The sequence below is a fragment of the Xiphophorus couchianus genome, chromosome 1, assembly GCF_001444195.1.
Source record: "Xiphophorus couchianus chromosome 1, X_couchianus-1.0, whole genome shotgun sequence".
Classification (NCBI taxonomy): Eukaryota; Metazoa; Chordata; class Actinopteri; order Cyprinodontiformes; family Poeciliidae; genus Xiphophorus; species Xiphophorus couchianus.
Window position 1 is genome coordinate 20,949,641 of NC_040228.1, and position 15,132 is coordinate 20,964,772.

The 15,132-nt window shown below is 40.1% G+C and overlaps 1 protein-coding gene across 5 annotated transcripts; it reads right to left on the bottom strand.

Annotated features, from left to right (window-relative positions):
- Positions 1-721: 721 nt before the first annotated feature.
- Positions 722-12,270, bottom strand: LOC114144469 (sodium- and chloride-dependent GABA transporter 1-like). Of its 5 annotated transcripts, none has more exons than XM_028017353.1 (15): positions 11,916-12,270; positions 10,611-11,015; positions 10,107-10,238; positions 9,921-10,021; positions 9,707-9,816; positions 9,450-9,582; positions 8,720-8,854; positions 8,518-8,621; positions 7,849-7,973; positions 7,605-7,717; positions 5,825-5,956; positions 5,630-5,732; positions 5,301-5,401; positions 4,970-5,137; positions 2,732-3,175 (listed from the first exon to the last, which is right to left on the bottom strand). In XM_028017353.1, exons 2-15 carry the CDS (start codon positions 10,840-10,842, stop codon positions 2,732-2,734), a joined length of 2,133 nt encoding a protein of 710 aa, XP_027873154.1. In that variant the 5' UTR covers positions 10,843-11,015; positions 11,916-12,270. The 5 variants fall into 5 exon arrangements, with proteins under 5 accessions (XP_027873183.1, XP_027873154.1, XP_027873145.1 ...); XM_028017344.1 differs by having other exon boundaries at positions 10,611-11,069; XM_028017373.1 differs by lacking the exon at positions 11,916-12,270 and adding an exon at positions 11,421-11,871.
- Between the last annotated feature and the right edge of the window lie 2,862 nt (positions 12,271-15,132).

Genomic DNA, 15,132 nt, shown 5'->3' on the forward strand with positions numbered 1-15,132 from the left:
GCAGCCCTCTGTCTCCGACCTGTCTCTATTTCTCCTTCTGTCTCACGCAAAAACGAGCTCACGTCCACAAACGTACCAGTTTGCCACGAGCTACTGGAGGGGACGTCTCATTCTTTCATCCCCGGCGAGTCATTGTGGCGGTGTCAGCTGGTGCCGTCTCTTTTATCACACTGGAAACTAATGGAAGCACCAACTGGGGGAGGTGGTTGGAAGGCGGGGAGCGTGGGGATGCAAGCAAAACACACACAAACAGAAACACAAATACGCTCAGAACCATCAGAAGCAGAGGAGACAGGGCGGGCGGGCACGCCAGGCCCCCGAGGCGAGAGCTGTTTTGTGGTGATGCTGAGACCTCTCTCTCTCTCAGCTTGTGTTTCTGACACTCCAAAAAACACACACACACACACCCCGATGGGAGCCAGACTCCTTTCTCTTTTGCTGTTATGATCAGTTTCTTCTATCCCCTCCTGGTAAAGTTAAGCTGGATGTCATCTTAAAACCCAAACTACTGAGGAAAGGATTTACTTAATTCTGCACATCCCACCTGGCCTACATGTAAAACTAAGAAAGAGATGAATCAAGCGTTGCATTTTCTTTCACTTAATCCCTCTTTTTAAGTTTTATTAGGTCTCAGAGTGTTTTTACATCAATTGACGGGAAATACTCTATGGAGAGGGCTTATTTACAAGAGAGGAAACAACAGCCAATTACTGCAGGAGGATTCAAAGCAGCGTACATCTTTTAATAAGATAGCTGACCTAATTTTCTGGTAGCATTGTTACCAGAGACACTGCTATATTAATGACACATTGTTTTAGGGACATATGCCAGCCATGTGTTCTGCTTATTTTATCTATAACTCTTTATTTTTTCAGTCTTTTTCTGTTTGTATAACATAACAATCGTGCTTTATCATTTGACACCATTTAGATACATATCATGTTTATATTATGTTTTACATTAGGCAGTGAGACAGTTAAAAATATACAAAACAATATTATTTTACTAGACATAATTTCTATTTTTAATATAATCATCAGTATCTTCATTTTTCATAATCATTTCTTATATCTCTGTCAGATATGTGCTTTAGCTTCTGTGATCAAAATATTATTGCAGAAAACAGCAACTCCATATTTTTTTTTTCTTTTTCAACATTTAGACAATAACTTCCAATGTAGTACAGACATTCACAGTTACATGTTTTACACGGTACAGTTTTACAACAAACTTCCAGAGAAAACTGTGGTAGAGTAACTTTATACAAAATTCACAGGACATGAACTGTAGCCATTTCACATTTTCGCTCAGTTGTTTTGCTTTTCAAAGTAAACATGTTCTGTTCAACCACATGCCTTTCAAGGTAGCTGCCATAGAAGCAAACTCACATTGTCCTAACATGCCATGGCAAAAGTCTGGGAAAACCTAAAAAGCTTTTGTGCTTTTTGTTCTTTTTTATTTATTTCTTCTCTCTCCCCTGGTAAAGCAAAGACAACGTAAACAAAAAGAGAAACAGACCACTTTGCGGACTGGTCTGCACCTAAACATCTACATATGTATTGCTGGATACATATTGATCGGACTATGATTGATCATGACACATAGAAAAAAAGAAAACATGACTGTACTTAAACACAGAGTTGGTCCCGGTTGTTTTGTGCTAGCATATAAAGTGTAAGTATTTTGTAGATCTGCCCAGTCATGTAAACAGACTATCGCTTGGCTGAAATTGGTGCATTGGCTTAAGGCCGTCTCTGTTCTTCTTCTCTTTTTTTTTTCGCAGGAGACATTTGAGAAACTTTTCAATGATGTTCCTGAGGAAAGCATGCAAAACGTAAACAGGATTGACTGTCAGCATTAAGGGATAGTCAATGTTTGCAAATCACTTTTCTAACCGTGTGCTTCTTTTTTTTTTTTTTTGTTCATTGTACTTCTTTGTACCCTGTGCTTTGCCAACCGAATACTCAATGGCATAGTTTTTGCTTTTGTCTGCCTATTGATTTTGGTCCTCCACTTCAACATACATAGTATAAAACATCCTAAAAATAATTCTAAAAATGCTTTGATCACATAAAAGTTTTATCTCTTTTTTTTTTTACACTGAAAAAATAAGGAAAAAAATAACAGTCTCTCTCACACACAAAATCTTTTGTAACAGACTCTGGACTTCTCCAGATTGCTCCTAAACACGAACATCTTATTGGCATTGTGCTTACTCCGAGCTCCCAGTTCGCCTTGCGGCTCATAGTTTTACCTCACAGAGAGCAATGTTTGGAAAAAGAGACAACTGTGTGAGGTTTGGTAAACATCCTCAAAGAAATTGACGGCATCCCTTGCATTCTTCCGCGATGTCAAGTTTGTTTAACTACTTAATCTACTATATTCACACGGTATTTACTTGATTCATGAAGATATTTAACAAATCTCTAATCTATAACTCTATAGTTTTTTTTTTCTCTTCTCACAGTATTACACAGTATGTTAACATTTTTTTTTCTTGGAATTACGGTTGTATCGGTGAACACTAACAGTCTTTGACTTTGTTTTCAGAACGCAAACCAACAATAAGACATCATTGGCTTGATTTAACAAATACAGAAAAATTAAGCATGGTTGGAAAATCTGTTTTGATCACAAATTGCCCCTGGAGGTAGGTGAATCAATTAAAATCTCGGAAGTCCTTTGTATTGTTCTCTTTTGTTTACATGCTCCATGAGGGTTTTGTTGTTGTCTACACATTGGCCTCAGCATTGGTCAGGTTAGAGGTCGGGCTTGTTGGGTTAGGGGGATTAACAGGCTCTATTGGACTAGTTGGGTTAGGAGCTGGGCTGGTCGGGCTAACAGTTTTGACAGTCGGGTTAACCGGACTGGTTGTAGTGACAGTGGTGGTAATAGTGGCAGCGGGACTCGTCGTCGGATTTACCGGGCTAGAAGCTGAGACTGGGTTTACTGGCGGAGGAGCCGGGTTGGCAGGTGTTACGGGGCTGGTTGAGTTTAGAGGTGCTGTGCTGGTCGGGCTGGCTGGGTTCGCGGGAGCTGGGTTAGTGGCGCTAGCAGGGTTGGTAGGATTGGCAGGGCTGGAGAGGTTGGCAGTGTTGGTTTCCACTTGCAGTTCAGGCCCGTTCTCCTGACATTTCCTGACAACTTTGGGAGGCTGGAACATTATTCGAAGTCGCTAAGAGAGAAAAACAGAGCGAATGAGAATGCTATGCTAGCTTACAAAATTAGTTCTAATAATTCAGGTACAGATGGTTTTCTTTGGGTGTTGGTCTCTGCATTCCTTGATCATTTTGTACAACTTTTAAAGAGATAGAAATAGGTTGTTGTACGTTCAATCCACCTTTCCAGGCCTCGGCGTACATGCTTTTATACTCATGTAGTCATCTTTAATTAGCTCAGTCGAATCTCCCTGGAAATAAGATGAATGTGTGGAGAGTAACCTAATCTATAGTATGAACTACAGATGTTAAGCTGTTGCCACACTGTCACCTGTCTCGCCTCGGATGCTGGTGAATTGAATAATCTGTATTACGTGTATCTAAATGTTAGAGAATGTGCTGTATTTCACTCAACATCAAATTCTGCCACAGTTTTTAAGTGTGTTCCATTTGAAGTGCTCCCTTTCTTAAAATACATTTGTTAAAGTTACAGTGTTCTGCTGTGGCGGAACAAGGTACATTACTTTTTCCTTGATTTCATCATGCTGTTTCATTCTTCTTTCATATATAATGAACAACTGACCCTCTGATGACGACATATTAATATTCTATCAGTGCCTCAAAGTGGTCAGATAGTCATTGTCTGAATTATTTTTAAAAATGCATCAAGCTGTCGGTTTTCCTTTAGTTTCAAGCAGACAGCATGTTGAAATGAGTGAATTTTTATCAATGCAAGCAGCATAGTATGCATAGGTTAAATCATAATATTAAGTCATTGAGTTGTATAGCTTCTGTATCAGTGATGCACATGTGCAGCATAAATGAGCTCTTATAAGAAATAAACAGATAAAATATAGATACATAGATGTTTATATGCTTGCACCCATTCTGATGCGATGAAGGTAAAATATTTTTAATAAACCTCTGGCAGACAGTTCTTTCATTTCCATTCTCAAATTCTCAAATATTTTATCAGTGGCAACTGCTAACTCCTTTGTAATGTTCTATTTGAAAAATGTAACAGATATATAATGCTAAGAATCCTGAATTAAACTTTCAATATGATTTTGGAACCTTATCAGTCCAGTACAATTTATTTCACATGGATCATATGGTTAAACTTTTATTGCTACTTGTATGGCACATTGGTTACAAATGGTGCCAAATAGTTTAAGGTTTTTGTCCAATATTTAAATAAAAAAAGGAAGTTCTACCATTATTTTTGATTATTTTTAATTATATTTAAAAAGAGACCAGTCAGTTTTACTGTTACAATGTCTACATTAACAATGAGATTAGTTTCTCCATCCTCTACATGGCCATAAATTGATATTCTCTACCGAAGAGCCATATTCAGAATCCCTCATTGGAAGGTTAACTTAGCTGAACTTTTCAATGTGCACAATCTAAAATAATACAGTTATCTTCTATGCTGAATACCTCACAAGCACATCTGTTGCATCACAGATTTTTCATGTTCCACTGAGGCTCAGTGTACTATTTCTACATTTCAATGCTTTTTAATGAGACAGATTTTTATCTTTAAACAATAAAACACTTTATTTTCATTTAGTTGCAAATGTTTATTTCCTTGCATCATTCTAATTTATCATTTCAATTTTAATTGTCTCATTCAGTTGAGTCAGCAAATTAAATCTTAATTAAATACAAAATTATCAAGCATGTTTAATATGTTGGTCAGTTTTTTTGTGTTTCAAGCTACCAAAACTGAGATACCAAACCCTAATGGTTACAACTTCGGTAGATGCGGGGAATGAAATGGGGGAAGAAAATGAACCTTTTCATCTCACCTCCTTGTAAGTGCCCTTGAGCCCGAGATACATGTAGACCATGTATCCTGGTATGAGAACCATGGAGGACAGAGCCATGAGCCATCCCACTCCCTGACCCCAGCCTGGGAACACATAGTCTCCCATCGTGAGGGGAACCATTTGTACGGCGCTGAACAAGAACACTCCCTGTGGGAGACAAGAGACGCTTTATGCATCCTGACACCTCTGACTACAGGCAGCGCTGCCTCAGTCTGGCATGGCTGCAGGTAGGTAATATTGACTTTATTTATTGTTTCATCTTTCATGTCGTGACTTTAGATGTACTATCCTATTAGCTCAAAATACTCACAGCGACAATAAGAGGGGTGAACACGACCCAGCACAATTTCCACCATACACAGGGTTTGTAGCCAATCATCTCCTCGATGTTGTCGTAAAACTTGTTCACACCTGCCGGACAAATGAATGCATGACCAAAATATTCACATCTGATTGGTTTCTATCTTCTGAGATCTGCCATGCATGATGATGAGGCATGACACATGAGTGCTCCCGACCTTGCTGCTGAGCAGACTTTGAAGCAGGTAAAACATGACAACGCACTCGCACTTGACCAAATTTCGTTTCCAGAAGTCATTTTTGTGGTTATATTGAAATGAAAGATAATATAAAACACACCATAACACCAAGATATGGAGATGCACTCAAAGAAGACCAAGAACAGCAGACACATCCCACTGGCGGAGTAGTAGTCAAACAGTTTGAACACATAGATTCCACCCTGGTTACAAATAATAACAACAACAAAAAAGAAATATTAGAAAAGGCAAAACACAGATAGAAGCTCATTTATTCAGAACTGCCCTGTTGTACCTGTGTGATGTTTGAAAGTCCAATCACATAGGACACAAGGCAGACAATGGCGATGAAGATCTCTCGTCTGCCTCGAAGAGCTCTGGGGAACTCGTCCACCAGGGCGGTAATGAAGCCTTCGACGGTGCAGAACTGAAGGACACAATCACAGGAACAGTTTGAAACATCTGCCTGGATATGTGTACTGCTCACACCTGGATGCTTTGAGATTCTTTTTCTGTTGTTTTGGAAATATTTTGGATCAGTGTATGTTTTGGTAAGTACCACTTCTCATCAAAATCCAGTCGTGAAAAACAAAAGTAAGCAGACAAAATGCTGAATATTAGATTCAAATTCATGTCATTTTTGGTATGATCAATAAGTTGACATAGAAGGGTGATTTATTTTTAATTATTTCATTTTATGTGTCAAATGAAAACAAAAACTGTAAAACGCTGGCAAAAAGAAAAAAATGGTAAAATTTTTCATATTACTAGATAGTTACAGAATTCTGCTACTATCCTGGTCTCTTACTGCAGGAGGCGCTATTACTTCTGTCCACCTAAGAGATGTTTACAAATACAGATGAACAAGAGCATGAAAAATTTTAAAAGTACGGTTGAGTATGCATATTTGAAGCAGACTTCTGCTGTATTTGTATTGCATGTCGAGAAACACCTTCTGTAATCTGTGATGTCACAGGGTGAAACATAAACCCAGCCAATGAAGTCTGGAGTAAAGGTGTGGAGAATATCTTTCTTTGCTTGTTATTATTATTTTTTTAAATAAACATTTTTTTTAATCAAACCTAATCAAAAGATTTTCAACATAATTATTACAGTATTACCATAAAAAAATATTTTGAACAATTTGTATTTTTAAATGAAAACCTAACAATCCATTTGTTTGTTTTTCCATTTTTTTCATCATGTCAAATATTTTACATGCTCAAACTATTTCAGACTTTGTATCCTTGACATTAATTTTACAGATTTTAAAATAGACATGAATACAAATAATCCATTATCTCTACATAAAAAAAGCTATTTTTTTAATACATTTTGACACTGTCCACACCCCAGTTTCACATCATTGCCCATATTTCACTGAAATCAGGCATACAGCACAATGACAAATGTTTTTAATTATTATTATTTTTATCCTCAATCAACCTCATTAATATTTAGGATATTGAATTTATTTTTTATGTTCTTTTATGTTTTGTGGTGAAATCTGTGGAGATTAGAAGAAAAGTCTGACACAATGCAGTCAGACTTTGCAGAATCGGGTTCTTGTCAAGGAAATGAGAACAGATAATTTTTTTCTTTATCCTTCCTGGTGTTTTAATCTAAAACATGAAGTTAATCAAGCCACAGGTATTATTTTTGATTTAATATTTGTAAATTAAAAAAGGGGCAACTTTTTTTATTAATTAATTTATTTAATGCTCGTTTCTGATGAGAACATCTGATTACACAAATAAGAAAGAATCAAATTATGAGAAAAAGAAAAATCAGTCATTTCTGTGTTTTGCTTTGAAGCCTGTTTGGTCACGGCCATTTGAGGCCATATTAAAATCACACACACAAAGTAAAGAAACAGTGAAGCCTGCAATGCAAATGGAGGTGATAAGGTTGCATTTAATTTTTTTTTGACAACTAATGTCAAAGCTCAGCCACAGCTATCTGTGAGGAGCAAATTGCATGCTTATCATGCAGCGAGCAGAGGTGAGCTGCATGATATGTAACTGCTTTTAAATATTTAGGTCAGCCCATGAGCAGATCATCACCAAGCCCCTTACCTGACTGTCTATCCCCAGCATGAGCAGCATGGAGAAGAACAAAATGGCCCACAGAGGTGATACGGGCAACTGGGTTACAGCCTCTGGATATGCAAGGAAAGCTAAGCCAGGACCTGGATAGTAAATAGGAAGCATTATTGTAAAATTTATCACTCTTGAAGCTGCCAAAACAGCATGCTAATGTTACGATTATTGGGGATAGCAGAGAGTAACAGTGACTGAAGCCACTGCCATGTGCAGTTACCTGAGGCTGCCACGTCCGCAATGTCTTTCTTAGTCACATGCGCCATGAAGCCAACAATGGAAAAGATTACGAAGCCAGCAAACATGCTGGTGCATGAGTTGATGCAACACACAATGACAGAGTCTCTGGGGAGAGGAAATAATATAAATATATATTTTAAAAAATGTGGATGTTGTGAAAGGTTTAAATTGACTTTTTCTCTCCATTCTACGCTGACCTTTCTAAAAAAAAAGAAAAGAAAAAAAGAGTGCAGGTAAACCGTGGGAGTGCTTTCACTGCAAGATTTAACATGAAAGTGCAAACCTTGTGGATGAAATACACATGTTCTGTTTGAATGAAATGGAAAATTACCTTATATTGAATAAAAGCGAGAAACAAGCTAATTTGAATGCAACTATTTTACATAACTGCTTATGTGACCCAGAATGAGGGGCTCTTAGAAAAAACACTCAGGCATCACAGTAATAGTTTTTGTTTTCACAGAACAGAAAGAAAGAGCCTTGACCTCAGCCACAATAGTTAGACTTTTATTTTAAAGTCTTTTTTAGCATCCTTGAATGGGGGTGAATGTTATACACCTTTCTGCAATATCTGTTTTCAATATCAGCAGCTTTTTCCCTTGTGATGTTATAAATCAAGTGTAGTTCACGAATCATCAGCAGCACTTACCTGTAAACATTGTTATTGAACGTGTTGTAGCTACCCAGAGCTATAAGCGACCCCAGCCCCAGTCCATAGGAAAAAAAGATCTGCGTAGCTGCATCCAGCCATACCTGACAGAGGAGCAGGAGAGTTTAGCTGTGTGAGGCCGGGCTCTGCTCACTCGAGCATACGGCACGTAGGAACAAATCCCATAATAACATGTCGTTACCTCAGATTCTTTCAGCTTTTCAAAGTCAGGGGTGATATAGAACAAGATTCCCTCTCTGGCTCCGGGTAGGGTCACCCCACGTATGAAGAGAATAAACAGCATGAAGTAGGGATACGTAGCCGAGAAGTACACAACCTGGAAGATGTGAGGAGGTGATCAGTGGAAATCCATGAAAATGTTCAAGCTGCAACGTATATTTTCATGAGGGTCGTAACGACAACAACAACAAAATCATAGTTAATCTTCAGCCACCTTTCTGAGATACTCAGAAAGCAAATTATTAGATTGGGGGGCGGAAGGAAGGGGTCTGGCTGTGACCAAAACAAATTTTGTTTGGCATGGTCATGTGATGAACTTGACTTTTAAAATGTAGCGCCACATGGGGGAGAAACTGCTCTGAGAGAGAAGGGGGGATAAATCCAGATCGAAGGGGTATGGCTGATTGTTGCTCCTCCTATCAGGAATCCACACTCGGAACGGAAAACATGTCTGGAGAATTGGAATTATAGGAGCCAACCAAGAGGCCGGAAGAACGGTATTAAGGGGAGCGTGAGTTTTATTTTTAAGATATCTTATTTAAAAAATCAATTCCAGACCATGCAGAATACTATCTGAAAGATTGATGAGCAGGTATTAGACTTTTTAATATTGCATGGAAGCTGCATGTTCTTATTAGAAACTAGCATAAATAGGTATTGGAAAGCAAAAAAAAAAACAAAAAAACATTTACCTTCCCTGTCCAGCTAACCCCTTTCCAAATACAGAAGTACACAAGGACCCAGGCGATGGCCAGTGTTACTGCCAATGGCACTCGGAGTTGGCCTGGTTTTTCCAAGCCATCAGTCATTTGATGCACATTGCGCCTGTAAGTAGAGGCAAACAGCGATAATACTATAATATACACAGGGCAGCAAACAAGCAGCAGAGGAGGCCATCTTTTGATATCGCTCAGGGAGGCATGCAGAAACAAAAAAATCAATATCTTACTCCCAAAACTCAACCACAGCGCTGGTGAGATTGGTGGTATCTGGAATGGAGTAGTTTGTGTAACACTTTTCTGTGTTCCATATATTGTGACATGAGCTCCATGGAAGGTCCTGGAAAATGCAAAAAATAAAATAAAATAAATAAATACAATTTGCTCCCCATTTTGACCAGTTTTGAGATTTTCCTACACACTATTTTTCTAAACAATACTTACAGTGGTAAATGAGTTGTACAGGTAGTAAATCGCCCAAGCAATGATTATAATGTAGTAGATGTTAAGCCAGAAGGAGAGGACAGCTGCAGCAAGGCCCACACCTGACGTTCAAAATATGATTTAGATGTGTTTTAAAATAATTTCAAAAGGATTGCATTTGCATTTTGAATTTATTTTTTATTGTACCTTTAAACATAGGAGCCAGTTTCCACACGCCAAGCCCTCCAATTGAAGTGTACTGACCAAGAGAGCATTCCAGTAGGAACAAAGGGACCCCAGCAAATATGAGAGTCAGAAAATATGGGATCAAGAAGGCTCCTGGATGGACAGAAATGCATCAGGTTAAGGAATTAAAAATGCAAACCTACACAAATCAGTTGACATACACCAAATTAGCTTCAATTCAATTTAATTATGCAGTACAAATTCGCGACAAATGCCATCATATTCAGAAGTATTTTATCAAATCTGCCCAATCACGTAGGGAGACTCAGATTTATACATTCAAATGCATAATAGTTATAATTCAGTGCAGCCAATTTCAGTTTATATTGGTCAGCACAGGGTTACACACATAGGCAATGCTTTTTTTCTGTTCTGGAGTCGCTAAATTATAAGCTCCATCATGTGCATCGTTGATCTGAATGGCTCACTCGGTTTGCATACATGAACAGTGAAAGAAGTATTTACCTCCGCCGTTTTTCCCGCAGAGATAGGGAAATCTCCACACGTTCCCCAGTCCAATTGCATAACCCACACAAGACAGGAGGAAATCAAATTTTCCTCCCCATGTTTCTCTGTCGGGGACGTCTTTCTGCTTCTTCTCGGTCTTCACGTCCAGGGACTTGGGCTTGTCGTTGTTGGCGGCCACCTCGTTCAGTTCTGTGACCTGTCCATCCGCTTTGGTGCCGTTCGTCGCCATGTCTCTGGATTTGGCAAAGGTCCTGGCAGTCGGACGGGAGGCTTCAGCACCGGTCCACGTAGACAGCAGCTTCGCGGTTTTGTTCCCCCCCTCTTTTTTTCTACAACTAAACCTTCGGACCAAATGTCTGGAGATGGAGCCTGTGCGAACACGACTGGTCAGTCGTTGTCAACCTAAGATCGTGGATAGAGTGATTGGTTGTTTGAGGGCGCAGGAAAAATGTTTACCTGTTTCAACAAAGATGGACACAGAATGTACCACACTCTTTTCCTCTAAATCAACAGCAGCAGTTTAAACAAATCATTTACTTTTCAACTCCAAAGGCGCATTTTAAAGTGCAGACTGATTCATTCTCTGATCTTTTGGCACCAGAACATTTTTTTTTCTCATTCATGTCAAATCACTGATGGCAGAGGCATGCTGCCTTCCCTCCACACAAATCAGCTTGCACAGAATTTAGCAGCCAAACAAACAAAACAACAGACGTGGTTGTCTAAACAAATTCTGAATTTAAATATGCCAAATTAAGGAGAAGTGCACAGTGTTCCAAAACATGCAAGTTTAAGCGCAGGACGCACCGTAGCAATGTAATGTCCAGCCTATGAAAATAAAGCTCAACGAGGTCCACCAATTAACACCTACAGATTGTCTTGTCAGTTATTTTTGTGGATAGCTGAAAGTAAGCGTGGACAGAAGGACGTCTCTAACACGCTGGAAAACAAAACGCACCGTGGAGACGAGAAAAAAAAAGGGATGTCCAAATGCGTAAAAGCTTTACGCATCAGGCTGCACACATTCTGCCATGTTAATTGGGAACTCTGCGCACCAGAATGCGACTCTTTGCATCTGCAAACACCAAGCAGACAGGAATCAGCCCCGCATGTTCGACTGTTGTTTTGAGATAAGTGTGCAAATATTTACTTGATCCCTCCTTCAGCAGCAGAGCAGCAGCCTCATTCACAATCCAGTCAATGCGACTGCTATTGGAGGGGACAAATAGCCGAGCCGCGTATTAACAGGTTCCCACAGATAGACAGCAAATATTTACTATTTTTTTTACTATTTTTACTCACAGTGAATCTGGGATCCGCACTGCCGAGCCTCCGCTGACTGCCACAAATCTCCAAACGAGGGATCCGAAGATTCCTCCCGCGGGTCAAGTTGTAAACTCCCGGTGTGTCTTGAAACATAAATAGATTTTACTTCCATTAAAAGACATTAAAGGGTACCATGCGGCGTTCGTGGGGTCCAAGCGGGAGCTGTCCAGCGGGGAGCAGTGCTGAAGACCAGAAGGATGAAGGAGGAGGAGGAGGAGAAGACAGAAAGAGAGAGGAGGAGGTTGAATTAACACGGGCAGCAGCCGCTTCGCCTTGTGCGACTGTCTAACATCAACAACCAGAGACTCAACTCCCATCTACACAGCCTCAATGTCATCTCAAAGTCGCCCCCCCCCCCCTCTCTGCCGCCCCCCTTACCTCCTCATCCTCATTCTCATCTATAGGCTGAGCCGAGATCACATTATTTTGGATTGACTCCGTTCAAGTTTGGATTATTTTCATTTTATTGCAAGTACATTTTCAAAAACGCTGGGAAGTTTTAAGACTATTACCAAATATTAAGATGAAGCATTTTTATGTTTATTTGTTTTTATTATTTGCATTGACACCAAGCATTTCGATATGTGAGCCCTCTCCTAAACCCTCCCCTCATTCTCTGCCCCCCACCAGTATAAGAATATGGCCGAGGTGCAAAATGGCAACATATGAGGGGTAAATATAACGCAGCCCCCGTCGTGCCCAAACGCGTAGTTTGGACACGACGATTTTGGAGGCTGAGGCCAGTCGGCGGCTGTCTGGCAATTCTTGGCAAATTGAGATAAAGGGAGCCCGTCAATAAAAGAAAGGGAGGGAACAGTGACTGGCTGTCTAACTCAGCCTGTGAAAGCCCGACGCCTTCACAAGTGCTGGGATGATATGAGTAGGATAAACTGGAAGAACTTAAACTCTGGCAATTATTTTAAAAAGTAAAGAAAATACAAAAGATGGAAATAGCACCGAGAGGAATGCGCCGAATTTTCTCCTTTTCCTGCGTTTTAAATTTTGCTTGTCGTAAAAAAAAAAATATGGAAAGTAGAAGACAAGACAAAAAACAAGAGGATCTAACTCTCTGGTAAGTGATTTGCTTAATAAGCTAGTCAACTTGTTTGATTTTCTTGAATATTTAACGCAACTTGTCTTTTCTTCTTTTTTTTTACTTGAAGTTTTTGCAATTTGCCTCCACTCTCTTACTTTGTGTCCCACATAAAACACGTGTTCTCGCAGAAATACACCTTTTTAAGAGTTGTGTAGGAGGCGGCGCGGCGCACACTGTGATGTAAACTGCTGGAAATGCGCTCTGGCACAGAGAGACATCGGGAGCGTTTACAAGTGCGGTGTGAACGCTCCTCTCCTATCGTGGGGCTGAGAGGGCACCAGATGGTAAACCAATGAGGGGTGAACTAACCCACTAAATGTTGCCACATGAAATGCAGCATTTAAAATCCCATCTGGTTTGCTGTCCCTGCGGACATGAAAGTGTGAAACATGACACATATTTATACACCTGCTGACGGAGCACGCAGGCGTGTCCAATGGGGCTGGTGACATGCACACGCAGCCAGCTGACCCCTGAACCCCGGAGCTTTTTGATTTATCTCGCTGCACTTTTCCACCAGCGGCCCCTCAGTCTTTTTCATTTCAGCAGGAAGCCTTCATGTGGCTCCGTGTGACTGCCGTATGTGCTCCATTAGGCTGGAATTACTTGTCCTCTGTTTTTAATGGCTTTCAGTGTGCCGCTTAGATTGAACCGCTAGTTCCCCATTTTACAGGCCCAGTGGCTGTAAAAGCGGTGTAAGGACGACGGGAGGGGGGAGGAGAGAGATTTGTAAAAGGGTGAAACAATTTTTCTTATGGTTTTGTACAATCCTGAAGACCAATAAACGTACCTCACTGAAGTTGTGAACAAATTCAAAGCACAGTTAGGTTATGAATTATTTCTCCAGGCTTTGGAGATGATGTGATGAAGCACTTCTCCTTCCATCATCCAAAGAGGACAAGAGAATGACAAAGGTTGAAAACCTGCCAATGGGTGCCAAGACAAACAAGAAGAGCATAAGTCAAAGAAGTATCCCCAAAGATAACCCTGGGGGATATCAAGCAAAGATCTACATCCCAGGTGGAAGAATCGCTTACTCCACAAGTTTGGTCTTTTTGGAAGAGTAACCAAAAAGTAATAATGAAAGAAAGAAAATATTGTTGAACGGAAACCACAAGAAGTCCCACTGTGGAAGAAGAAAATAGTTAATGTGTGGAAGAAGATGCTCGGAGGTCAAACAAAATGCTTGGAGGACAAACACTACAAACCTCCTGAATACAACATCCCTATAGTGGAACACGGTGATGGTAGCAGCATGATGTGGGGACACATTTTGCCAGCAGGGACAGGGAAAGTGGTCAGAGCCGATGGAAAGATGGATGGAGCTGAATATGGACGATCCTGGAATAAAACCAGTTGCCGGCCGTGGCTAGAGTTCATCTACCAGCAGGGAAACGACCGAAAACGTACAACCAGAGCCGCAATTCAGGGCTTTAGATCGCAGCATGTTTATGTGTTAGAATGGCTCACTTAAAGTTCAGGCCTAAGAGCAATTGTGAACCTGTGGTGATCCCTGAAGATTGATGTTAACATATGCAATTGATCCAATTTGATTAGATGTTGTGCAAAGAGACATGCAGCTGTAGTTGCTGAAAAGGAGCATCTACAAAGTATCGATGAAAGGGACTGAATGCAAATGCACACAACTCACTCAGCTTTCATTTATGGAAAAAAAAATCACTGAAACCCTTTGATGATTTACTTCTCACGTCACACTTATGTATTTCGCTCTGTTAATCTATCACATCAAATCCCAACAATATACTTTGAAGTTTGTACATGGGACATGACAAAATAGGTTTCGTTACAAGGGATAGGAAAACCTTTGCAAAGCAGTGTAGCCTAAAGAAAAACAGGAAATGCAAGAAAGAAAACAAAAACATTATACCAGTGTCACAAACACTGGTATAATCTGTTGCTACAAATTTCTGGTTCTACCTCCACTGATGCCGACAAACTCTAAACCTTTTAAACAGCCTCGCCGTAAAGCGATAGCTTTACAGCCTCGCTCACCGGTCTCCCTTAAATTCTCAGAGCATTTCTCACTTGTCAAATGCATCTTCGTGGAGTCATATTTTCCAGCGCCAGTCTGCAATT